Here is a 26,383-nt window from a genome sequence, read left to right on the forward strand (position 1 = left end):
GGACTGGTGTTGGGTGGGAGAAGCCAAATGGCACATACAGTGTAGCAGGTTCCTAGGTCCCTAGAATTATGCTGGAGGGCGTGCTCCGCTACTGGGTACTGGACATCTCCTAGGCGGACAGTTCGTCTGTGTCCGTTCATGCGCTCAGCCAGTTTAGTTGTTGTCATACCAATGTAAAAGGCTGTGCAGTGCAGGCATGTCAGCTGATAAATGACATGTGTAGTCTCACACGTGGCCCTGCCTTGAATTGTGTATGTTTTCCTAGTAGCGGGGCTGGAGTCGGTGGTTGTGGGGGGATGCATGGGGCAGGTTTTGCAGCGGGGTCGGTTACAGGGGTAGGAACCGCTGGGTAGAGAAGGTAGTCTGGGAATATTGCAGGGTTTAACAAGGATGTTACGGAGGTTAGGGGGACGACGAAAGGCAACTCTGGGTGGTGTGGGGAGAATTTTGTCAAGGGATGATCTCATTTCAGGGGTTGACTTGAGAAAGTCATATCCCTGGCGGAGTAATTTATTGATGTATTTGAGGCCAGGATAAGATTGGGTGACAAGGGGGATGCTTCTGTGTGGTCTGAGGGTAGGAATATTGTTGTTGGACGGGGAGGAATGTATTGCTCGGGAGATCTGTTTGTGGACAAGGTCTGCAGGATAGTTGCGGGAGAGGAAAGCACTGGTCAGGTTATTGGTGTAATTGTTGAGGGATTCGTCACTGGAGCAGATACGTTTGCCACGAATACCTAGGCTGTAGGGAAGGGAGCGTTTGATGTGGAATGGATGGCAGCTATCAAAGTGAAGGTACTGTTGTTTGTTGGTGGGTTTGATATGGGCAGATGTGTGGATGTGAGCTTCAACAAGATGAAGGTCAACATCCAGGAAGGTGGCTTTGGTTTTGGAGAAGGACCAGGTGAAATTCAGATTTGAAAAGGAGTTGAGGTTATGGAGAAAATTAAGGAGTGTTTCTTCACCATGAGTCCAGACCACAAAGATGTCATCTATAAACCTATACCAGGCCAGGGGAAGCAGCTGTTGGGTCTTCAGGAAAGCCTCCTCCATGCGGCCCATGAAGAGGTTGACATAGGATGGAGCCATCCTGGTTCCCATGGCAGTTCCCCTGATTTGTTTGTAGGTCTGGCCTTCAAAAGTGAAGTAATTATGGGTGAGGATGAAGTTGGTAAGTGTGATAAGGAACGAGGTTTTTGGAAGATCTTCGGGTGGGCGTTGGGAGAGGTAGTGCTCAAGGGCAGAGAGACCATGGGTGTGTGGGATGTTTGTGTAAAGGGATGTAGCATCTATGGTGACAAGAAAGGTTTCAGGTGGGAGAGGAGTGGGAATGGATTTGAGGCGTTCTAGGAAGTGGTTTGTGTCCTTGATGTAGGATGGGAGTCTGCAGGTGATAGGTTGGAGGTGTTGGTCTACCAGAGCTGAGATACATTCTGTTGGGGCTGTTGGGGCTGTTGCCTATCTTTCTCTGCCACAGGAAACATTTTTTGGAACCGCCCAGGTGTCATTTCCAGAATGAATCTTTCACTCTGCATAATAGTACGCGTTGTCTTGATAGTTCCTGACGAACTGAAAATCTGTTCTGTACCAAGACTCAAGCCTGGAATCATTATTTTCTTCTTTTTTCTTTGACATGCTATACTTTATTAAGTCAAAAACTTCCCACCATGTATGTTACACTATTTATTTGAGAATGGAATTATTTTTCCAAAGACTAAATACAGTTTCACCCACAATTTGTCGTAAAAATCATCTGGATTATGCATGAACGACTCACAAAGCTGTTCCCTATATTGTAATCAAACAGTTTGTTATAAGAGATACTTTGAGAAGCATTTTTAATTAGTATATATTAGGTACATTGTTGTTGTCATTTTTGAATTGACCTCACTACAGTGTATTGCAAAGTACCAAGGAAGACAAAGTTTTTATTAGTTGATTCCTGTGCTAGTGCTATATATAGCTGCTTATTCTGCATTTGAATACATTACTTAATGTCTCATCATAACAGAAGACTTGACACATTATAATACTTGATGGTTTAAAATTTAAATTATAGTCATATGTTTGAAATTAAGTGGCATGGTTAAAATTTGTGAAGTGCTAGTAAGTAACTCTACAATGAGAAGGCTAGGGTGTAATATGAACAAGGACAACAATCTATCTTTGAATTTAGTTTTCACAAAAGTGGATAGACATGTAAAAAATTGGACACATGCGAGGAGGACTCGCACTCTGAGGGTCCCGTACAAACTTAATTATGTATATAGACAGTTCATCCATCCCAGGAATCAAGATTCTTGAAGATTTTTTTTTCTTATTGTCTTTGATACTGGCAAAATACCAAGTCCAGGAATTCCAAGACTTTTGAGAATTTTCTAATTTTAAGTTTGAATTTTAGTAATAAATGATAAAGTAAATATTTTTTCTTGTGGTACAACTACAAATTAACAGTTCTCTGCTTTTTCCCTTTACTTGTAATGTTAAACCTTACTTATTACAAAATTTCATGATTCTTGGTCAACAGGAAGTACCCTACAGGTTTTGATGAGTAAGTTTGTGAACATCAAAATACACTGTATCTTTTGATTGCATTGACTTAGAAATTTAACTCTTTTACACCACAAATGGACCATAGACCTCGGTATGTGTAATAAATTTCGACTTGTTACATCTACCCTTCCTAAGGGAAAGGAGTCTAGACAGACTGATGGACAGACTGTCAGACAACAAATGATGAAAAAAATATTGTTTTTCTTTGATGTAGTTACAAATTAACAATTTTCAGATTTTGTTCTTTAGTTTTACTGTGAAACCTTGCTGCTTGCCTATTCTAGGTCAATAGGAAGTCCCTATAGGTTTTTATGAGTGATTTAGCGAGTGTCAGAATATGTGACATAAATTGCCACATCTTTTGATTATAATTGTTTCCATTTTTTACACTGCCAAGAGACTGTAGATCTCGATATGTCACATAAATTTCAACCTGATACGTCTACCCATTCCTGAGAAAAAGTGTTTTCAACAGACAGACAGACAGACAGACAGACAGACTGGCACACAGACATATAAGACAGTAATCCTATAAATATTCTGTTTTTACCAGCTGATGTGGGAACCCTAAAGAGGATGCTAACATTAAGTGTTCAATTAAATCAATTTGATTCTTTATATATTTGTTGGATTCCTATTTTTTTATCTGTAGAGTGAATTTGTTTATTTGTTTACATTTTCTTTGCACTGAGTCTTCAAAATTGTGGCATTTGCAAACAATAATAATTACACCTATAAAAATGTTACATATATTAACTGTTACCTCTTATATTTCTTTTATATCTACAGGTTTACATCACAAGCAGAATCTTAAATTTCATTAAATGAATATTAACATTAGAAATCAAAAAAGACTTTAGTTTTAAATTAAAATGATTCCCCTTTTATAATCTTACTAGCTCTTGGTAGTTTTAAACCAAATCAAACCAATGATGTATGAGCTTTTATCATTTTCAATTTTATTCTTGGCCAAAAGTAGTTATATTTTGTTCTGGGGTTGCCATGTACATCAGTGGCACTTGATAACTTCATCTGGTTAGCTCATAAGAAAATGTAAACTATTTAAATATGTATAAAGAATATACTGCTAAGCATTTGTGCTGCACATATACTTCACCACATCATTCTCTGTGATCTGTCACATGTATAAATATTATTGCCCTTTTATGCAATAGCATTAGTCTTTGTAAACAAATGAAAACTACACAGCCCCATAATTAAACCTCACAGTTAGGAAACTGATAAATCATTCCATAATATACTATTTGTAGTGTTTGACAAGGAACTATCTTTGTGACTATTCAAGAATAGTCAGCTTGAATATCATATAAGATACCTGATAAACATTGCAACCAGAGAGAGACTGAAACATGCCAGTCTGCAATAGATAACATAATCACTGGTATTTGTCTTTACGATCTTACATCTTCTGTTATTATAAGTGCTTTGTCAGACCACCATACAGTAGAACTAAGTGTGCACATAAAAAAGGTTCCTACACACAGTTGCTATAGATATATTAGGATGAATACAGACGAAAACATAACTCCGTTGAATAATATGCTAAGGAATGTGGATTGGACCAGTGTTCTAATGACACTTCATAGTTATGGCAAATTCTCAAGTGAACTATTCTACATTCTTAACTAAGCCTGCTCATTAATATAAAAGAGAATTCAGTCACATGCTGTAACCCGAAACTGGATATCAAGTTCAGTCACTGAGGCTAGAGAAAAACTAAGATGGTATGAGTATGCTATGTTAAATGACTTGAGCAATAAAAAATTAAAAGAAGTGTTCAAAAAGTATCAGAAATACTATGTAAACCTTCTAATTTCAGAAAAACAGAAACATTTTGAAAGTGTCATTCAAAACTCAAATAATATCTCCAAACCATCATGGTCACTTGTAAATAGAGAAATAGATAAATCTGGGAACCATACAACTGAAAATCACTTGCTGATAAACGGCACAATAGAAACTGATCAGAATAAGACAGCAGATCTATTTAACAATTACTTTGCTTCTGTTGGCTCCAGCATAAACAATCAGCTTAAAAATCATAAATACAAATTCAGAGGAAAACCAGTGTCGGGAAGTATATTTTTGATGCCAACAAGTAAAGAAGAAATAATTAAAATAGTGAGTAGCTTAAAGAATTCCCATGCAGCAGGATATGATGGTCTTAGTGTGGACACTCTTAAGAAATTGTATACATAAAATTGCATCACCTTTATCAACAGTTATCAATTCTCATATGGAAGATGGTCTATTTCCAGATGAGTTGAAAATTGCCCGAGTTGTGCCTATTTTTAAAAAAGAAAACAGGAATTTAGTAGAAAACTTTCGACCCATTTCTGTTCTTCCAATAATATCCAAAATCTTTGAGAAAGCAATATAGATAAGAATCTGGAACTTCCTGGTATGTAAAACAGTGATTTCTAAGGGGCAGTATGGGTTTGTCAAGAGGTCATCCACCATTACAGCAGCATCCAACTTAATCGAAGGTGTCACTCCAGCAATAGATAATAAAGAACATGTATGTGGCATTTTTCTAGACTTACAAAAAGACTGTGTTGATATGACCATATTGCTGGACAAACTGTGGAACTATGGCATTCGAGGCACAGCCCATAATCTGATGAGGTCCTACTTGACAAATAGGAAGCAGTTTGTGTCTATTAGCACTACAGAGGGAGCATACAAATCAAACACCATTGACATAAATTTTGGTATTCCACAGGGGTCAATATTAGGACCACTTCTTTTTATTATCTATGTAAATGATATTCAGTCCATAACAAACCATGCAACAGCTATCTTATATGCAGATGATACCACGTTAATATGCAGCAATCCAAGCAATTCACAGCTTGAAATGGAATCCAATACTGTAGCAGGCTTAATTCTGCAGTATTGTGATGAAAACAAACTAAAACTAAACACAAATAAATCTGTCTATATTGAATTTGATCTTGGGAGGCAAAAAACTCATGAAAACCAAATCTTAATGGGTGACGAATACATTAAAAAACAATACTCGACCAAATTTCTTGGCCTGACACTAGATGCAGAGTTAAACTGGTCTGATCATGTGGATAATATTTGCAAAAAGCTATGTACTATGATATATGTACTAAGAAATCTGACACCTTTTTGTAACATCACCACTCTGAGGCAAATATATTTTGCACTATTTGAATCCCATCTAAGTTATGGGATAGAGGTATGGGGATCCAGAAGTAAAGGTAATATGAAAAGTGTTCTTACCTTACAAAAGAAGACAATTATAATTATGGGAAAGAAATGTGCCAGGGAGTCGTGCAGAAATTTGTTTAAAGAATTTAAAATACTAACTGTTCATAACCTGTATGTGCTGAAGATAATCATTATGGCAGTAAACAGTAACAATACACTTAATAAAGAAATACACGATCACAACACTAGAAGTAGCGAGAGACCCCACATCATCTCTCATAGAACAACACTTTATGAGAAAAGCCCTCACTATGCAGGCATAAAACTACTAAATTGCTTCCATCCTAATATCTCCAAATTGCCCATTACAAAACTAAAAATGAAATTAAAATTATGGCTCCTAAACAATCCTGTATATTCAATAGATGAGTTTTCTAGATTTAGTACACTCGTATGATGGAAGACCATCTATCTAAAAATATATGTAATCTCAGATCTTAGACTGTGTCACAAACTGTAAATATTTGAATGTCAGATATGAATACTATGTTACAAACTGTAGATTCTTTAATCTAAGTATGGCAAGAACAACTTTTTTATGTATAGTCCATATATGTAATGCTGTTCTCTCAACTAAATTTAGAAAAAGTTGTGTAGATAAAAGTGCCAGCCAAAAAAAAAAACCTAGTAAGTAAGGCTCTGACTTATCCAGAAGACTGGAGCAAAAAAACCTTTTTTTGTGATCGGTTGATGTTGGATCAAAATAAATAAATAAATAAAGTGGCTAAAGAGAGATAAGCCAGTAATGTTACTTTAATATGGTTTATACACATCAGATTTTTCATCCTGATACACAATCATAAATTTACAGCTGCCAGATCCTGTTGCCAAGATGTTATATACATTATTTACATTGATGTGGTGAGAACTACCAATTTTAAAAGCCAATAATTGAAATTAAGTGGTGTCCGACTTGAGGCCTCGATTGTTGAAGTATTTAGCTAATTCTGTTACACAACAAGTAGAAAAGCTTTGAATTCTTTACAGTCACCATCATAGAATAAGACTGGCATATCATCAGCATAGTTTATTATAAATAAATTAATAGGCTGTACAATGTCATTAATGCATATGAGAAAGAGATAGGCCCCGAAGATTGAGCCCTTAGGTACAGCCTGTATTACTGCATTACTACTGTACTGAAAGTTTATAATCTTACAATCTAATCTGTATGCCAATTCAGTGTTGCTTATGATTCAGCAGGCATTGGCTACAAGTTGCATGCATTGTTTCTGTCTTTTTCATTGTCATAGAAATGAAATGCCAGCTTTGCTTGTTCTCATTGTGAAGACAAATAGCACTATCATATTATTCTTATCCTTTTTATAGGTCTTGTGAGTAAAGTGTTTCCTGCTAGCCAGCTTATGAGTGAAGCCATCAAATTAGCAGAGAAAATCTCTTCATATTCACCACTGATTATAACTCTGTGCAAAGAGGCAGTAAACACAGGTTAGTGTTCACAATGCTGGGATTTATGCTATTCCTTCAATGGAATTGATTGTAATGAAACAGTACAGTATTAAAAACTCTTATTTTAGGGTTCACAGAAACAAAAAATAGAGTTTAGTATCCAATATAAAGATAATCAAACATTATTTTAATGCTGTTAGGGAAAAGAGAAAACATTAAGTATTTTTCCAGTCAACTTGCATCTACCTGAGTTAAGTATTCATTAACATAAGGCCAGATTGCAGCTTTTTAAGACTCTTAGAAACTGTATTACTGAGGTGACAAGATGAGGGCCTGTTTTTATATAATTAATTTATACAAATAATCAAGTCAAATTATAAGTGTAAAATAAGAACTGCTCACATGATGTATCACTTACATAATAAATAAGGTTCATTATTAGTTTTACAGGTTCGTGAATAGGAGATCCATATGAATGAGTAGGATATCACTAACATAAAAATGTGTGTCAAATGCATCTGAAAAATCTGTGATGTGACACTTGTGTCAAGTTGCAAATCCTTGGTGACATTGGTTTTCTGGCATGGCATGTTTCTGTGCCAAACATTTCAGCCCCTACTGTGAGAGATGTCCTTAAATGGCATCTACATACATACTCTGCAAAATATAGTAAATTGCATGCCAGAGGGTACTTCACATAGCACCAGTTATCAGTACAGAAGCATTTCTCTCATGTTCTACCAGTGCAGTGAAGACTGCCCTAGCTTTACCTGCAACTGTGCCATATCCCTACGAATTGCTCTCTGTGCACTGTAATTAATCTAATATTGGTCTCATGATCCCTACAGAAGCCATTCATAAGAGGCTGTAGTATATTTCTATTTTCATCACTTGAAACTGGTTCCTGAACTTCCGTAAGTGGGCTTTCTTTGGACAGTTTGCATTAATCTTCAGATGTCTACTACTTTAGTTTCTACAGCACCTTGATGACTATCACCCATCAAAAAATCTTGACCATCTGTGCTGCCCTGGTCTGTATACAATCAATGTCCCTTGTTATTCCTGTTTGGTACAGGTTCAAATACACTTGAGCAATATTTTAGAACTGGTTGCATGAGTGTTTTGTAAGCAATCTTCTTTGTGTACATATTGCATTCTCTCGTGAAGACTGCCATAGCTTTACCTGCGACTGTGCCAGATCCCTACAAATTGGCACATTCAACTATTTGTAGAAACTGACTAATTTCATAAGATACTATGACCTTTCATTTTGTGAAGTGCACAATTTTACACTTCCGAACATTTAAAGCTATTTATCAATCTTTGCACTTTTTAAATATTATCAAGATCCCATCAAATATTTGTGCATCTTTTCTCAGCAGATACTTCATTGTATGTAACTGGATCACCTGCAAAAAGTCTGCAATTACTATTAATATTTTCCACAAGGTCATTAATATAAAACATGAACAGCAGAACTTTCAACATATTTCTCTGGTACACAACTAAAGTTACTTCTACATCCCTTGATGACTCTCCATTCAGAACGACATTCTGTATCCTCCCTATGAACAAATCCTCTACTAAATCACTAATGTCACTTGATATTCTATATGATCATTCCTTCATTAAGAAGTTTATGTGTGGTACTGAGACAACTGCTCAGAAATCAAGAAATACTGCATCTGCCTGACTGCCTTGATCCATGATATTCGGGATAACATCTGAAAAAAGTGAGATTTGGGTTTCACATGATTGATGTTTTTGGAATCTGTACTGGTTTCCATGGTGGAGGTCATTCTGTTTGAGATACTTGATTATGTTTGAAGTTGAAATATGGTCTAAGATTCTACAAGAAACAGGTATTAGGAATCTTAGAAAGTAGTTTGTGGATCTCACATGCTACTCCTCTTGTTGATGAGGGTGACATGTGCTTTCTTCAGTCTACTAGTCATGGTTTTTTGTTTGATGATGAAAAGAGGAGCTAACCCTGTTACAAATCTGGTAAAGACTCTGATAAGGTTTCCATTGGGCCCTGGCACTTTTTCAATTTGAATAATTTCACCCGTTTCTCAATACCACTGACACAAATATCTTTTTTTTGCTCGTCTTAGCAAGCACAAGTATTAAATTGGGGGACTATTCCTGCATTTTCCTTTGTGGAGGAGCATTTGAAAATGGATTGCAGCATTTCTGCTTCTGTCTTGCTACCCTCAGTTTCAACTCCTGTCTCATCTATCAGTGCAAGGATACTAAATTTAGTACCACTTACAGCCTTTAGAAATGATTTGAATTTCTTCAGGTTTTGTGAGAGATCCTCTGATAAAATCCGGCATGGTAGTCATTGAGGGCTTCAAACTTTGCCCTCTTGACAGCCAAATGTGTTTTACTCCAGCATCTCTCTATCTGTAGCCTGGTGCTTAGTTTTACATCTATTATGTTATATGATCTCTGTTTCTTTACAGAGACGGTATACTTTGGATGGCTTCTGTTCTAGTAGGTACATATTTATCAAGTGCCTGGTAAACTATTTTTTTAAACCTCAGTCACAGTTTCTCTGCATGCTCCCCCCCAGAACTAAATGTTTCAAGTTCCTTATTGAAAAACAGTTCTACTGCCTCATTATTTAGTTTTATTAATATATAAATATATCATGCGTAGCCTCTGGAATAGCCTTTTGTGTGTAGCTCTTAGACTGGGCATTTATTTGGGGTGTTGGTAGTAGAGGTGGCCAATAAAATCAATCAGGCATCCGTAAAATGGTAGCACATTAATAGGTTTATTTTCAACATGTAGACTTAATAATTGATCTATACATTGCTTTATACATCTGTATGTCCTTTTATAGTGCTGAGTTATATACAATAAGTGTAATATTATTTATAGAAACAAATAATTTAGAATGCTGTTACAATCTGGTAAGACACTGATAAGTAATGATTTTTAGTAGCATCATGCTACATCAATATACTTCTCTCACTGCAGTCTTACATACTAAGATTGTTATTAGTCTGAAACTTCAATGAATCTGGGCATAGCTCTGAGTGAATCTGATCAAAAAGACGCATCAGCCAATCAGAGTTGCAGGCAGTGAGGCCATGTGAATGTGGTATCTTCTGGTGACGTGTATACGTGGCACCTCCCATAGGGGACACCGAGCAGTGGAAGAGCGAGCTCGACTGATAGCAGCCTGTCTTCCCCATAGCACGTAGCTGTGAGTGGCATGCTGGGAGCGGTCAATGAAGTTTCTGTCAATGCTGCATTAGTAATGTTTCACAGGATGGTTTTTCATGCCCATCACTTATAAAACTGTAATTTTTTCAACTGATTGTTATGTAATTGAAGTATCCTCCAGTGACAGCATGTTTGGGAGCTTAAGTACTTATGTTTTCCATGAAGCTTCTGATTAAATCTTGGAAGTGAGTCTAGTGATCAATAGAAGGATCTCAGCCTAGCTCAGAGAATTTCATATGCAGTTTCAGTTTCTATCATTGTGGATATGAGTTTCTCGTATACAACAAATACACCACCTTCATTAAGCATTACCCTTAACTATTGATATGCATTTAGATTTTCCCCAAAAATCTTACTACCAACTCCAGGTTTTAACAAGCTTTCTGTACCTAGTATTACGTCAGGCTCACTGCCTTTCAGGATCTCTCAAACTCTAGAACTTCATTGCAAATGCTTTGGCAGTTAATCAATAAAAGTTTAATACTCTCACCTGTAGGAGATGTTCCTTTGCATCTTATACTGACACTACCAGGTCCCCTGCAGCTGTCATTGTCCTGGCTGGATGGAGAGTCACCTAATCTAAAAAGGTCTCATGTCTGCACCACAAACATCAGCTACTAGGCTAGCTGTATTTGATGTGTAGTTCACACCCAACCCATTTAGGGGAATCCTTCAGTTCTCAGCTAACATAACAGTCAGCTGAATTCTTTGACAATGCAAGTGAAGCCGAAAAGGAAATAATGAACTGGATTTGTGAGATCAAAACAGATCTGAGATTTTTAGGAATTCCACAAGAAGATTGCCAAAACCTAAATATTAAGTTAAAAAAATTAACAGATTGCAAGATGTCCAAGAGAAAAACCAAAGAAGACTGGAACAACATCATCTGGAAAGTGAAAGGAAGTCCACAGGAAGAGAATAAAAGAAATATGGGCTCAAATGAAGGCAAATATCATCCTCTGAGTACATTGTGTAGTCCTAATTGGCTTATTTGTATACAACAAAATAATAATAATATTGTTTGACAAGTCATTAACATACAGTGTAATCATTAAGGGTGATAACACACTTCCTTGCGGCAGTCTTGAAGTTATTTATACATCTGCTGATGACTTTTGTAATCTACCTCTCCCTTTCTTGTTGTTTTACTGTCCATGATGGTGAAATCTTTTCAGAAGATTCAAAAGAGTAGGATTTCCATTAAACTTTTTACTTATCTCTTCTCTCACAGTTGGCTTCAGTTCTTCATGTCTAGGGCCTGATTTTGAAACTGAGATTCTCACATTTTAGGCTGTCATGGTTCAATTGAGCCAAATAATTTTGAAGAATGTCTTTGCAGAATTTTTGTTTATTTTCTCACATTTTACTATATCACCCTAATTTTGAATTTTCACATTAGCAAAGCTGAAACTACAGTGTTCTCCCAAAATACAAAAATACATCTGATAACAACAGAGGCATGCTTACTATTACTTCACTCTACAGTAATAAAAATATTCCAAAGGGTTTGCAATTTTTCTTGACAAATGAATTTCTGTTGGTTTAGATTATTATTTTATAAATTAATCCAGAAATAAACATAATAAACAGTACTACATTGCATAATTAATAAAATTAATTTTAAGTGTGCCAAATACTCCATAATTTCAAATATTTCTAAAAAAAAACCATTTTTAACTGTACTTTCAGAGCTAGTACAAATCGATTGTAACAAGAAAAATAAAGTAATTCCTTTTCATAAATTCTATCTTGAAATATAACATATTGTGCATAAAATTATATGAAACATTTCAGAAAACAGCAGAGATAATAATATTTGAAAAATATTTCTTGTATTGACTACTACTGTTGAGGAAAAGTAATACTAGAGGAGGATGTCCCTTCACAATTTCCATCCAAGATAACAGGCTACATCTTGCCTACCAGTGAATCACCAACACAGTCACAAATTTTGTTTCATACATCATATTCATTAATGAGGTTCAAGAGTTGTAGGTTGCAGTATCTATGCAGAAATGAAGGGATTTACAAACAGTACAAAAGTCTTGAGAACTGCATTAAACAAGTGTTTGATGAGGGACAAAAACAACTGTGTATAGTATTTGGTATGTGTAATATTGTACAGACTAATAGCTGTTTCCTGTGTTAATACATCGGTGAAAATGAAGAATATATTTCCTTTTAGTTAAATATAAAAAAACTAACTAGACTGTTTTTATATAATATATTTATTTCTTATTTTGCTTTAGATCCATGTGGGAGGAGAGTGGCTTGGGTGATGTTTCTGGTGAGTTAAATAATGGGGGGATAGCAGGCAAGGTGGAGAGGAAAGTTCCCCACCATTGCCAATTGAACCAGAGCTTCCATGGCTGTAGTCTTGTCTGTGGAAATATGCAACATATCATGATACATGCACGAGTTTTGATACAATTAAAATGAAAAGTTTGTTTAAAATTTTGTGTAGTTTTCAAAGTCAATTTTTCTGACACTTTCACCAAACCAGCTATGTGCAACCTTATGAGGGCAGGGAGACACTGCATCTGTTCATCAACCACATGAATAGAGTGCTTCCAAGATATATGCCACATATCAAGAATGGTGGAAAGTTGACTTTTTTACATATGTTGGTTGAACAAAAAAACAAAAGATGACACAGACATTCTGTGTATAAAAACGTGACCCATAGAGACCGATGCCTTTCAGCAAACCCAGGAGGACCAACATATCGTGTGGTTTCCATTCTGTGATGCAACAGTCAGTAAGAGACGTAGAGTCTTAAATACATAATCGGATGGGTGTTTCACTCATAGAAGAAGATTAATGATATCTTGCAACATGTTAAAGATAACCTCAGCCTGAAGCTGCCAAGGACCTTTCCTTGAAAGTGTGATAGCAATTTCATGGAGCAATCCATACAGATTATTGCTGACCACTGTATGGAGCATCTGTGTGTCACCTGAAAAGAAAAAAAATTTGAAAATTCAGTTGTGCCTGAGCATGGATTGTTAAAAAAGCACAAGATTATGTTTGAACATATGAGAACTATTGAGACTTGGTTATTAGAGAAGCTGTGTAAATGAAGCTGTGTGATAAAAGCTTCAATAAAAACACCAGCTGTGCACTTAGCAATGCATGTAAGCAAGCATTTGATAAAAAAAAATAGCTCAGAGGAACACTTTCCATAGTTCACCGCCTGATACAAATAATGGCACTGCAAGCAATGTGGGATAGAGAGTGCAAACCTAGTTGATGCACATAGAGAGTGCCACCTCAGTACACACCATCTCTGTGATGGCATCCTGATGTAACCTAGCCAATCAGGTGCCATCCTGTGAGTATAAAACTGGGAGGCTTGTCAGTTTTGTAACAATCAGGCATGGTCCCTGGTGACAATGGAACTATTCATCGAAAGCTTGGGATTTTATCCAAATTTGATGCTGCAAGTTTACCAAGAAGTTTTCATTCTTGGCTTGCAATACCTTAATGAAAATGGGCTTTATTCAGCAATATCAGGAGTGCTAGTACTTCTATTCAAATCCACAGAAATATAATCTGTGGCAGACTGTAGGTACAAGAACTGAATTCATGAGGAGCAAGATTCAAGTTTTTTAAATATTATCAACTTAGTTTTATCTGAACAATTGTTCTTGCTATGAATAGATCCAGGAACAACAAGAGATATATTTATAAGCATTTAGTGTCAACAGAAGTTCAGAACAGTGTATGCAATAGATTCAAAAAAGTGAATGCAATAGTAAGAAATAAAAGAAGACAAAACAGCATGTTAAGGATCCACTGATGTTAATTATTACTTATTGATTAATTAAATATGTCTGATTGTAATTGTATAATGAATTAAGTTTGTAGTCACTATATTAACATCTGTTTATGATAATCAGTTTTTGTTGTCTCTCAGAAGCTGTGTGTTTCAGTACAGTAAATTGTTCTGCAAATGCATGGACAGAACACAAATATGTGTACAATTATATCATCCTTAGATTAGTAGCTAATAATATCTACCAGTTTCCTTTCTATGAGCCTGTCAGCAACTCAGTGCTTCATATACGTAATGAGTAGCATCTATTCTTTTCATATTGCCGTTATTTCATCATATCGCTAATGAGAGTAAAACATTTATTGCTATAAAAGCCTAGCAACCTGTTATAATACTTTTTTCCTAGCCTTTCATCATACAAATAGTATCCTTATCATTTTGATCTAATCATATGTCATTATTAGATGATTACATATTGTATTCAGGAATGTATTTCTGTGTTTACAAATTAATTTGGTTTGTAATAACAGTTTCCCATTATTTTACTAGATGTTAATTTGATTTGTAATAGTTTTCTGCTGTTTTACTACCCCCACCACCTTGTTTACCTTTCCAAACAGATCATTTGACAATGACTTGGTAATGTGACAGAACTGGTAATGGTACCATTTGTGTGACCTGAGGCTGAAATATATGATCAAAAAATTACAAGAAAGTCACTGTGTTGGCATTTCCCAAAGCGGCATTCCTAGTCTGTGTAAAATGATTAGTACTTTCAAAATAATTTTATGGAGGCAAGTGTGCAAAGTGTTCCATTTTTTTTTTCAGCCCTAGAAACTACTCTTCAAGATGGCCTTCAATTTGAAAAGTGCCTAGCTTATGCAACATTTGCAACTGTAAGTATAATTAGGTAGTGAAAATTATGTGGTTACATACATTAACCACCGTATTAAACTCCTTTAATGAAGCAAAATTAACATGCACAGCATAAAATATAAATAACAAGTGCTGTAAGACCATAAGATGTTTCATTTTTTGGGGGTTCATAAATTGAAAAATTTGATGAAAACTAAAATTCTTGTAATTTATGACAGCCATTTCTATACAAGTCTCTTTTTTTAATTTTTATGTTTGCAATTTATTAATTTACGTTTGTATATTGTAGAGGGCAGAGGGGAAGGGGGCATTAGCTTTATCAAAATTATCACATGTGTTTGTGTAACCATCCCTCCTAACACTCACATTACAAACATTTGCCATACATCATTTCTACATTGTATACAGGGTGGTCCATTGATAGTGACCAGGCCAAATATCTCGTGAAATTAGCATCAAATGAAAAAACTACAAAGAACAAAACTTGCCTAGCTTGAAGGGGGAAACCAGATGGTGCTATTGTTAGCCCGGCGCTGCCATATGTCAAACAGATATCAACTATGTTTTTTAAATAAGAACCCCCATTTTTTATTACATATTCGTGTAGTAAATAAAGAAATATGAATGTTTTAGTTGGACTACTTTTTTCGCTTTGTGACAGATGGCGCTGTAACAGTCACAAACGTATAAGTACGTGGTATCACGTGACATTCCACCAATGTGGACGGTATTTGCTTCGTGATACATTACCCATGTTAAAATGGACCATTTACCAATTGCACAAAAGGTCAATATCATGTTGATGTATGGCTATTGTGATCAAAATGCCCAACGAGCGTGTGCTATGTATGGTGCTCGGTATCCTGGGTGACATCATCCAAGTGTCCGGACTGTTCACTGGATAGTTACATTACTTAAGGAAACAGGAAGTGTTCAGCCACATGTGAAACGTCACCCACAACCTGCAACAAATGATGATGCCCAAGTAGGTGCTTTAGCTGCTGTCATGGCTAATTCGCACATCAGTAGCAGACAAACTGCGTGAGAATTGGGAATCTCAAAAACATCGGTGTTCAGAATGCTACATCAACATCAACTGCACCCGTACCATATTTGTATGCACCACAAATTGCATAGCAATGATTTTGAATGTCATGTACAGTTCTGCCACTGGGCACAAGAGAAATTACGGGATGATGACAGATTTTTTTGCACATGTTTTATTTAGCGATAAAGTGCCACTCACCAACAGCGGTAACGTAAACCGGCACAATATGCACTATTGGGCAACGGAAAATCCATGATGGCTGTGACAAGTGGAACATCAGCGACCTTGGTGGGTTACTGTATGGTGCGGCATTATGGGAAGAAGGATAATTGGCTCCCATTTTATCGATGGCAATCTAAATGGTGCAATGTATGCTGATTTCCTGAATAATGTTCTCCCGATGTTACTACAAGTTGTTTCACTGCATGACAGAATGGGGATGTACTTCGAACATGATGGATGTCCAGCACATAGCTCACTTGTGGTTGAAGCAGTATTGAATAGCATATTTCATGACAAGTGGTTGGTCGTCAAAGCACCATACCATGGCCCGCATGACCACCAGATCTGACGTCCCCGGATTTCTTTCTGTGGGGAAAGTTGAAGGATATTTGCTATCATGATCCATCAACAATGCCTGACAACATGCGTCAGTCATTTTCAATGCATGTGCAAACATTACGGAAGGCTAACTACTCGATGTTGAGAGGAATGTCGTTACACATATTGCCAAATGCAGTGAGGTTGACAGACATCATTTTGAGCATTTAATGCATTAATGTGGTATTTACAGGTAATCACACTGTAACAGCATGCATTCTCAGAAATGATAAGTTCACAAAGGTACAACCAAACAACCGAAATAAAATGTTCAAACGTACCTACGTTCTGTATTTTAATTTAAAAAACCTACCTGTTACCAACTGTTTGTCTAAAATTGTGAGCCACATTTTTGTGACTATTACAGCGCCATCTATCATAAAGCAAAAAAAGTGGTCCAACTAAAACATTCATATTTCTTTACGTACTAGACGAATATGTAATAAAAAAATGGGGGGTCCCTATTTAAAAAAAACGCAGTTGATATCCATTTGACTTATGGCAGCTCCATCTAGCATGTCAACCATAGCGCCATCTGGTTTCCCCCTTCAAGCTAGACAAGTTTTGTTCCTTGTAGTTTTTTCGTTTCACACTTATTTTGTTAGATATTTGTCCTGGTCATGATCAATGGACCACATTACCAATTCTTGCAGTGTTTCCATAAAACATTATTCAAGAAAACAAAGAATATAAATATGCCAAAACTGAAAAACAGGTTTACTTGTGTTTTATCACCCCTCAGTAGAAACAAGGTGAATTTAGTTTCTCGAGTGTCTGATCATTATGCTTATTCCATCTCATCTGACACCTGCATTACTGTCAAATTTATACTTTCTGTTTCACAATTTTTTTCATTGCCTGCAAATTAAGGAATTAGTTGGTTATTATTTGTAATTTTATAATGCATAAAATCATTTTTAAGAACTGGGACTAAACTATTTATAACAGATCATGTGTATGCCAGTTTTGCAATTGCCTTGGCTTTTTCATGGAGTGCAGAAGTAGGAAACTTGATTAGGATTCTTTTCATCACCAACAAAATTTACTTATCATTGTTGCTTCTTGAGTACATCCACACAGATACTCCACAATCCACCGTATGGTGGTACCACCACTAGTCATTGCCTTTCCAGTTCCACTTGCAAATAGAGCCTCCATATGAATCCTAATTTCTCATCTCTTTATCTTTGTTGTCTTTACATGCAGTGTATGTTGGCAGCAATAGAATTTTTCTGCAGTCAGCTTAAAATGCTGGTTCTCTAAATTTTCTCAATACTGTTTCTTGAAAAAGAACATCGCCACTTGAAAGCATTTCCATAACACTTATGTATTGTTTGAATCTACTGGTAACAAATCTGGCAGCCTCTGAATTGCTTTGATTTCTTCCTTCAATCCGACCTAGTACAGATCCCAAACAATCAAGCAGTACTTAATAACAGGTTGCACCAGCATCTTATATGCAACCTCCTTTACGGGTAAACCACTCTTTCCTAAAATTCTCCCAATAGACCAAAGTCAGCCATTTGCCTTTCTGACAACAGTACTCACATGCTTGTCCCATTTCACATTGCTTCGTAACATTATGCCCAAATATTTAAATGACTTGAATGCATCAAGCAGGACACTAAACATGCTGTATTCAAACATTACAGGTTTGTTCTTCCTACTCATCCTCATTAACTTACATTTTTCCACAATTAGAGCTAGCTACCATTCATCACACCAATTAGAAATTTTGTGACAGTTGTTTTGTATCTTCCTAGAGTCACTCAACTTTGACAGCTTACCATACATCATAGCATCATCAGTAAACAACTGCAGGTTGCTACCCACCCTGTCCGCCAAATCATTTATGTATACAGAGAACAACAGTGGTCCTATCGCACTTGTTTGGGACACTCCTGATGGTACCCTTGTCTCTGATTAACACTCACCATTGAGGAAAACATACTGGGTTCTATTACTTAAAAAGTCTAGGGGCAACTCCCATATTTGAGAACTTATTTCATATGTTCGTATCTTTGTTAACAGTCTACAATGGGGCACCGTGTCAAACACATTCCAGAAATCTAGGAAAATTGGGTTGTTAATGCACATTAAGAAAACTAGCAGTTTATATACCAACCCTGCAAGAGGCACTAGTAATCCTTTATTGTTATGAATGTGGTATTATACTTCCAGCTACTGTGCACTTTTCTTCTTTTGTTGTTGCTAAGATAATTTAAGCAAGTAAGGGTTATATACAGGGTGTATAAAAAAGAATCATCCGATTTTTTAAAGAAACCATAACTATTATGTTGTGTGAGATATGAATGTGAACAATGTACTGTTGGAAAGAGCAAACTTGAGTTTTACATGGTTCCCACTAGGTAGGAGCAGTGTGCACCCACCTCAGTTGTAGTAAAAATGGTGTCGGGACAACAGAAAGCATTTTGTACTCTATGTTTTGTGCAGTGCAGGTCAGTAATAACTGTTCAGTATGACTTTCATGCTGGTTATAGTGTAGATCCTACTACAGCACAAAGCATTAGATGATGATATGAACAATTCTGAGAAACAGGTTGTTTGTGTGAAGGCAAATTTCTGGGCTGCCCCAAGTGTCTGACACAGATATTGAATGCATCTGCCGTAGTTTCACAAGGAGTTTGCAGAGATCCGTTCGCCAAACAGCTCAACAGCGCAACATGCCCCCAGATTCATCTCTTGGTCTCCCTCTACGATTTTTACCCTCTACGCTGCCCTCCATTACTAAATTGGTGATCCCTTGATGCCTCAGAACATGTCCTACCAACCGATCCCTTCTTCTAGTCAAGTTGTGCCACAAACTTTTCTTTTCCCAAATCCTATTCAATACCTCCTCATTAGTTATGTGATCTACCCATCTAATCTTCAGCATTCTTCTGTAGCTCCACATTTCGAAAGCTTCTATTCTCTTCTTGTCTAAACTATTTATCGTCCATGTTTCACTTCCATACATGGCTGCTCTCCATACAAATACTTTCAGAAATGACTTCCTGACACTTAAATCTATACTCGATGTTAACAAATTTCTCTTCTTCAGAAACGCTTTCCTTCCCATTGCCATTATATCGTCTCTACTTCGACCATCATCAGTTATTTTCTTCTCCAAATAGCAAAACTCCTTTACTACTTTAAGTGTCCCATTTCCTAATCTAATTCCCTCAGCATCACCCAACTTAATTCGACTAAATTCCATAATCCTCATTTTGCTTTTGTTGATGTTCATCTTATATCCTCCTTTCAAGACACTATCCATTCCGTTCAACTGCTCTTCCAAGTCTTTTGCTGTCTCTGAAAGAATTACAATGTCATCGGCAAACCGCAAAGTTTTTATTTCTTCTCCATGGATTTTAATACCTACTCCGAATTTTTCTTTTGTTTCCTTTACTGCTTGCTCAATATACAGATTGAATAACATCGGGGAGAGGCTAGAACCCTGTCTTATTCCCTTCCCAACCACTGCTTCTCTTTCATGTCCCACGACTCTTATAACTGCCATCTGGTTTCTGTACAAATTGTAATTAGCCTTTTGTTCCCTGTATTTTTCCCCTGCCCCCCTTAGAATTTGAAAGAGAGTATTCCAGTCAACATTCTCAAAAGCTTTCTCTAAGTCTACAAATGCTAGAAACATAGGTTTGCCTTTCCTTAATCTAGCTTCTAAGATAAGTCGTAAGGTCAGTATTGCCTCACATGTTCCAGTATTTCTACGGAATCCAAACTGATCTTCCCCAAGGTCGGCTTCTACTAGTTTTTCCATTCGTCTGTAAAGAATTCGTGTTAGTATTTTGCAGCTATGGCTTATTAAATTGATTGTTCGGTAATTTTCACATCTGTCAACACCTGATTTCTTTGGGATTGGAATTATTATATTCTTCTTGATGTCTGAGGGTATTTCACCTGTCTCATACATCTTACTCACCAGATGGTAGAGTTTTGTCATGACTGGCTCTCCCAAGACTGTCAGTAGTTCTAATGGAATGTTGTCTACTCTGGGGGCCTTGTTTCGACTCAGGTCTTTCAGTGCTCTGTCAAACTCTTTACGCAATATCGTATCTCCCATTTCATCTTCATCTACATCCTCTATTAAGTCTACTGAATAAGGTACCATGGACTGACTTTGTATAGAGTTCATCCTGGGGATGGTAGGGGATATGTTTCTACTTCACATTGTGCATTATTCGTTTCTTTAAAATTACCATGAAGTTTTAAGGTGCTGTTGAGGCTGTATGCTGTTATCTGTGGAGTGACACATTGACCATGGCAAATTAGCATCAATACATCTTCGTTAGTCAGTCAGTCCAGTTCTGTGGTAAGAGTGTTCTTAAGAGCCTGGGGCATCAGGTGAACTTTGAAGAAACATGAGGAAGCCATTGCTTTAAGACTGATGGGAGCTTCAGAATCAATTGCCGTCTGTAATTCAGGTGAGAAAGTTTGAAGGTTTCTATTACAAAGACTCTATAATGCAGCACACAGGTCTTTGGATTGCATTTTGTGCACTGCCTCATAAAATGTAATTCCAAAAGTATCGAAAACGTCTACCTCAAAGAGTTGTACACTTTGGGGTCAACTATGACAAGAAAATTTACTGGGGAAGTGACTTGGTTGTAAATGCATAAAACTGGAAGCTTTCCTAGCATGTGCATCGGAAGATGTCCACAGGCTCAAACCAGGACTTAGGAAAGTGGATTGGTTTAGGAAGAACAGAGATGCACTGGTGTCAAACAGTGATCTCAGAGGGTATTTGCCAATTAACACTTTTTAAGTACATTTGATGTATTGTGTCATGAGAAAGTAGCACTTCTGTAAATTTGTCATTCTCTTGGTATGCTTCCATAAATTGGATTGTATCTGCATTGGAACAGGTAGAACATGCCTCTTGAATGTCTCCCATTTTGCCAGATTTATGGCTTGTTGTACATCGATGAGGGTGTACATGGCTTGCATGACAAAGGATATGTTTACAGCCAGACAGTAGTGCTACTACTGACATGGCTTGCCACCGTAGGTATTGTTGTTTACGAAATTGTCTGGGCTATGGAAGAGGTGGAGGTTCTTCCAAAAGTAAAATGAAGATAATGGAATGCAGTCGGGTTAAATCAGGTGATGCTGAGCATATTAGATTAGGAAATTCCACACTTAAAGTAGTAAATGAGTTTTGCTATTTGAGGAATAAAGTAACTGATGATGGTCAAAGTAGAGGATATAAAATGTAGACTGGATATGAGAAGGAAAGCTTTCCTGAAGAAGAGGAATTTGTTAAAATCAAGTATAGATTTAAGTGTCAGGAAGTATTTTCTGAAAGTATTTGTATGGAGTGTAGCCATGTATGGCAGTGAAACATGGACAATAAACAGTATAGACAAGAAGATTATAGAAGCTTTCAAAATGTGGTGCTACAGAAGAATGCTGAAGATTAGATGAGTAGATCACATAACCAATGAGGAGGTACTGAATAGAATTTTGGAGAAGAGAAATTTGTGGCAGAACTTGACTACAACCAGAGATCAGTTGGTAAGACACATTTTGAGGCATCAAGGGATCACCCATTTAGTACTGGAGGAAAGGGTGGAGGCTAAAGTTCATAAAGGGAAACCAAGAGATGAATACAGTAAGCAGATTCAGAAGGATGTAGGTTGCAGTAGTTATTTGGAGATGAAGAGGCTTGCACAGGATAGAGTAGCATGTAGAGATGCATCCAACCAGTCTCTGGACTGAAGACCACAACAACAGTTCTGAATGAGAAGTAAGACACACTATAATGTCACTGATAAGAGAGTCTGACAAACCGGCCCACACAAACATTTTAAATTACAATTCCTTCTTAATTCGGGAGGACGGCGATTCAGTCCCACGTCCAGCCATCCTTATTTAGGTTTTCCATGATTTCCCTAAATCACTCCAGGCAAATGCCGGGGGGGGGGGGGGGGGGGGGTTTCCTTCCAAAGGTCATGGCCAACTTCATTTCCCATCCTTCCCTAATCGAGACCAATGACCTCACTATCTGGTCTCCTTCTGCAAATAACCCAACCTCCTTCAGAGAGAGAGAGAGAGAAGAAGGAGACAGATATGGACAGAGAAGGAGGGAGGAGATGATGGACAAAAAAAATGGATTAGGAGAATATGGATAACAGTGTGATGAGAAGAAGATAAACAGAGAAAGAGGGAGGTCTAGAAAGTTACAGAATGGGAGGAAATGAGATGGACAGAGAAAAAGGGAAGGAGGAAGTGGTCAGAGAGAGGGAGGAGGTGGGGGTGCAGACAGAGGGAGAAGGAGAAGATGGACAGGGAGAGGGGGGAGGTGGAGATGGACAGAGAGGGGAGGAAGGAGATGGTGGACAGGGTGAGGGAGAAGAACAGAGTGAAGGGGGAGAAGCAGAAGGTGGACAGGAGGCAGACAAAGAGAGCTGGTGGAGGGGAAATGGACAGAGAGAGAGAAAGAGAGGTGAGGAAGAGTTGGGTGGAGAGAGGGGGAACGGACAGATAGAGAGAAGGAGGAGATGGACAAAGAGGAATTAGGATTGGATGGGTAGAGAGGGGAAGGGGGGTAGGAGATGAACAGAGACAGAGAGGGGAGGAAGAGTTGGACAGAGTGAGGGGAAAGAAGAGTTTTACTGAGGTAGGAGGGAAGAGGAGATAGAAAGAGGTAGGGGAAGGAGGAGATGAACTGAGAGAGGAGGAAGAAGGAGATGGGCAGAAGGGGAGTGTAGGATAGACAAAGAGAGGGGGATAGGTAGATGGACAGAGAGAGTAGGGAGAGGGAAAGGGTAAGAGAAAAGGAAAGGAGGAAATGGAACAAAGGGGAGGAGATGATAGACACAGAGAGGGAGTAGGATAAGATGGGTAGAGAATGTGGGGAGGAGGAGATGAACAGAGAGAGGAGAAGGAGGGGATGGATAGAGAGAATGTTGGTAGAGGAGATGAACAGACAGAGAGGGTGAGGATTAGATGGGCAAATAGAAGGGGAAGAGGAGGAGATGGACAGATGGAGGAAGCAGGAGCAGGTGGACAGAGAGGGGATGAAGGGGACTGACAGAGAGGGGTGGGGTAGATGTGCAAAGATGGAGGTTAGGAAGAGTTAGGCAGAAAGAGGGGTAGGAAGAGTTGTACAGACAGAGGAGGAAGGAAGAGTTGTAAAGCGACAGGAGGAGGAGGAGGAGTAGATGGACAGAGGTGGGAGTAGGAGGTAGAGAGGGAAAACGTGAAGGAGGAAACAAGTAAAGAGAGGGGGGAGAAGGATATGAATAGAGAGGAGGAGTGGAAAACTGATGGATAGAGGGTAGAAGGAGATGGACAAATAAAGGGTTGGAGTGGATGGACACAGTGAGGGAGTGGAGTAGTAGATGGACAGAGAGAGGGGTGAGGAAGAGTTTTACAGAGAGAGAACGAGATGGACTGAGGGAGTGCAGGGGTAGGAGGTGGTTTGGAGAGAGGGGAAGGAGTAGATGGATGGAGAGAAGGTCAGAGGAAATGGATGGGGGGGATGAGATGGATAGAAAGAGTGGGAGGAGCTGCAGGTGATGGAGGCAGCTGGAAGATGAATAGGAACAGTGGATAGGTGGGAAAGAAAGAGGGAGTGAGGAAGCAGATGGACAAGGGAGAAAGTGTGTGGAGGAAGAGGAAGAGGATGTGAGGAGGCAGGTGGTTGATGACTCAGGTGGAAGTGGGAAGAAGGAGTACAGAAAGTAGATTATGTAGATTCAATCATTGCAACAATTTTTGCTATATACATAACTAATTTTTTGCTTAAAAGTAGTGTAGGTGTGAGACACCCCTACTACCCCTAGAGATGATTTTGGTGAGGAGGAAGAAAGTGACATGCAAAAATGTTCTTCAGTAATCTGTTAGTATTCACTTCCCATATTTATTTGACTTGGAATACTTCAAAAGTACGAAGTGCAATTTTTCTATTACTTGTGCAGTTCAGAATGTCAACTAGGTTGCAAGAATGAGCACTACTGCCAGCCAATATTTTGTCAACATGTTTCTGGACAAATATCACATCATAGATCTGAGTATCTTACATAAATTAACATCCTCTCTGAAGTCATATGGTATAAAATAGCAAAGATTTAGAGATATATATGAACAATGTGTGTGAGGTATGTGTATGTGGGTGAAGTTCCAGATAAAAAGCTAGTGTTCTTATAGAAAAGAAAATATTTTAGGCACTTGCAGAAGGCTAAGCCTTCTCTCTGCAACCATAGGTTTCTCTATTCAGCAGTCTTCTTCGTCTCAATGTATGAAGAACATCCCATTTCACTGATCATATTTTTTAAATAAATATTTTGTAGAAGAATATCGTGTATAATCAAGTGTCTAATGAATGTTGCTTTGCTTTGGCTATTACTTGCAACAGTACATTCCTCTCTTCTATTTTCTGTAAAACCATTGCATTCATTTTTCTGCCAGTCTAGTTAGTTCTTGTAACTCTCTTCCAGAACCACATTTGTATAGCTTTGGGGCAAGCTTTCTCTAGCTTTGCTAATGTCCAAGTATCACATCTGTAAGTCAGGACACTCCACACAAATGTCTTTACAAACCTTTTCTTAGTGTGGAAGCTGATGTGCTTGTTCTGTAGAAGGTTTTTTAGTTGTGAAAGGCACTCTTGGCCAGTGCTATTCTTCTCTCAATTTCCTTGAGACATCAATTGTTTTCCTCCTCATTGCTACCAAGGTAGTAAAATTTGGCTACTTCCTCAAGTTGCTGACTGCCTGTTTTTATGCCAACCTGGCTTCCACCTCCTTTCTTCTCTATATAAAGATGACTTGTGTCTTCTTGACACTTAGTTTGTTATCTGTTGTTTTAAGACCTTAAACATTTTATTTAGTTCTTTATCTGAGTCTGCCACTATTGCTATGTCGTCTGCAAATCTGATGCAGTGACTGTGAAAACCATAACTTTTCATTCCACGTGTCTTTTCTTTCATTGTTATTTTTACCTCCCCAAGAGCATATTAAATGAGTAAGGTGATAGAAGGCAGCCCTGCCTTAAGCTCCTTCTGGCTTTTACTTCTTTCTTGCTACCATTAATATCCAGTTCAGTACTTTGACTATTGTATATATGCAAAATTAATTGCCTGTCCTTCCAATCAAGTCTTACTCTGTGCATTGTTTAGAATAATAAAAAATTCCAATTAGTCATATTAAATGCTTTTTTCTATGTCAATAACTCATTACTTTTCCAAAACTGCAGCCAAACTGATCATTATCCTAAGTTTCAATCTATTTTCTTTTTAGTCCCCTCTTTAATTATTGGCATTAATGTGCACATGATAAATGATTTATACACTCCCTTGCAGATGTTCTCTTGGGAATACCCTTCTTGCCAAATCAGGGGGTATGATACTGTCTTCATAGCTAAATACTAGGGTTGGAACTTTAATAGTGGCAACTATTTATTTACAGCTCATACAAAATAGATATGTGTTTCAACATTTTACTAACCTTCAAAGTAGTCACCAAAATTGTGTATAACCTGTTGCCAGTGATGTGGAAGTTGTAGGATACTCTTAGCAGTGCCAGTTGTATTCACAGTCTGAGCGGTGCCCAACGAATTTGAGGTAGTTCTGAAGTGAATGCCGTGAAGTGTTTCCTTCAGTTTAGAAATCAA

At 37.6% G+C, this 26,383-nt stretch overlaps 1 protein-coding gene across 2 annotated transcripts in view; it reads left to right on the forward strand.

Moving 5' to 3' along the window:
* Nucleotides 1-26,383, forward strand: part of LOC126334550 (enoyl-CoA hydratase, mitochondrial-like) — a 75,700-nt gene that overhangs the window by 44,130 nt on the left and 5,187 nt on the right. The window contains exons 5-6 of one of the 2 annotated variants that reach the window (XM_049996922.1): nucleotides 7,140-7,259; nucleotides 15,058-15,125. In XM_049996922.1, coding sequence (XP_049852879.1) covers nucleotides 7,140-7,259; nucleotides 15,058-15,125 — 188 coding nt within the window. Of the gene's footprint in view, nucleotides 1-7,139; nucleotides 7,260-12,703; nucleotides 14,945-15,057; nucleotides 15,126-26,383 lie in introns of those variants that run through there. The other variant, XM_049996923.1, reaches the window with a different exon arrangement.

The sequence above is a fragment of the Schistocerca gregaria genome, chromosome 2 (genome assembly GCF_023897955.1).
Source record: "Schistocerca gregaria isolate iqSchGreg1 chromosome 2, iqSchGreg1.2, whole genome shotgun sequence".
In the NCBI taxonomy this organism is placed as follows: domain Eukaryota; kingdom Metazoa; phylum Arthropoda; class Insecta; order Orthoptera; family Acrididae; genus Schistocerca; species Schistocerca gregaria.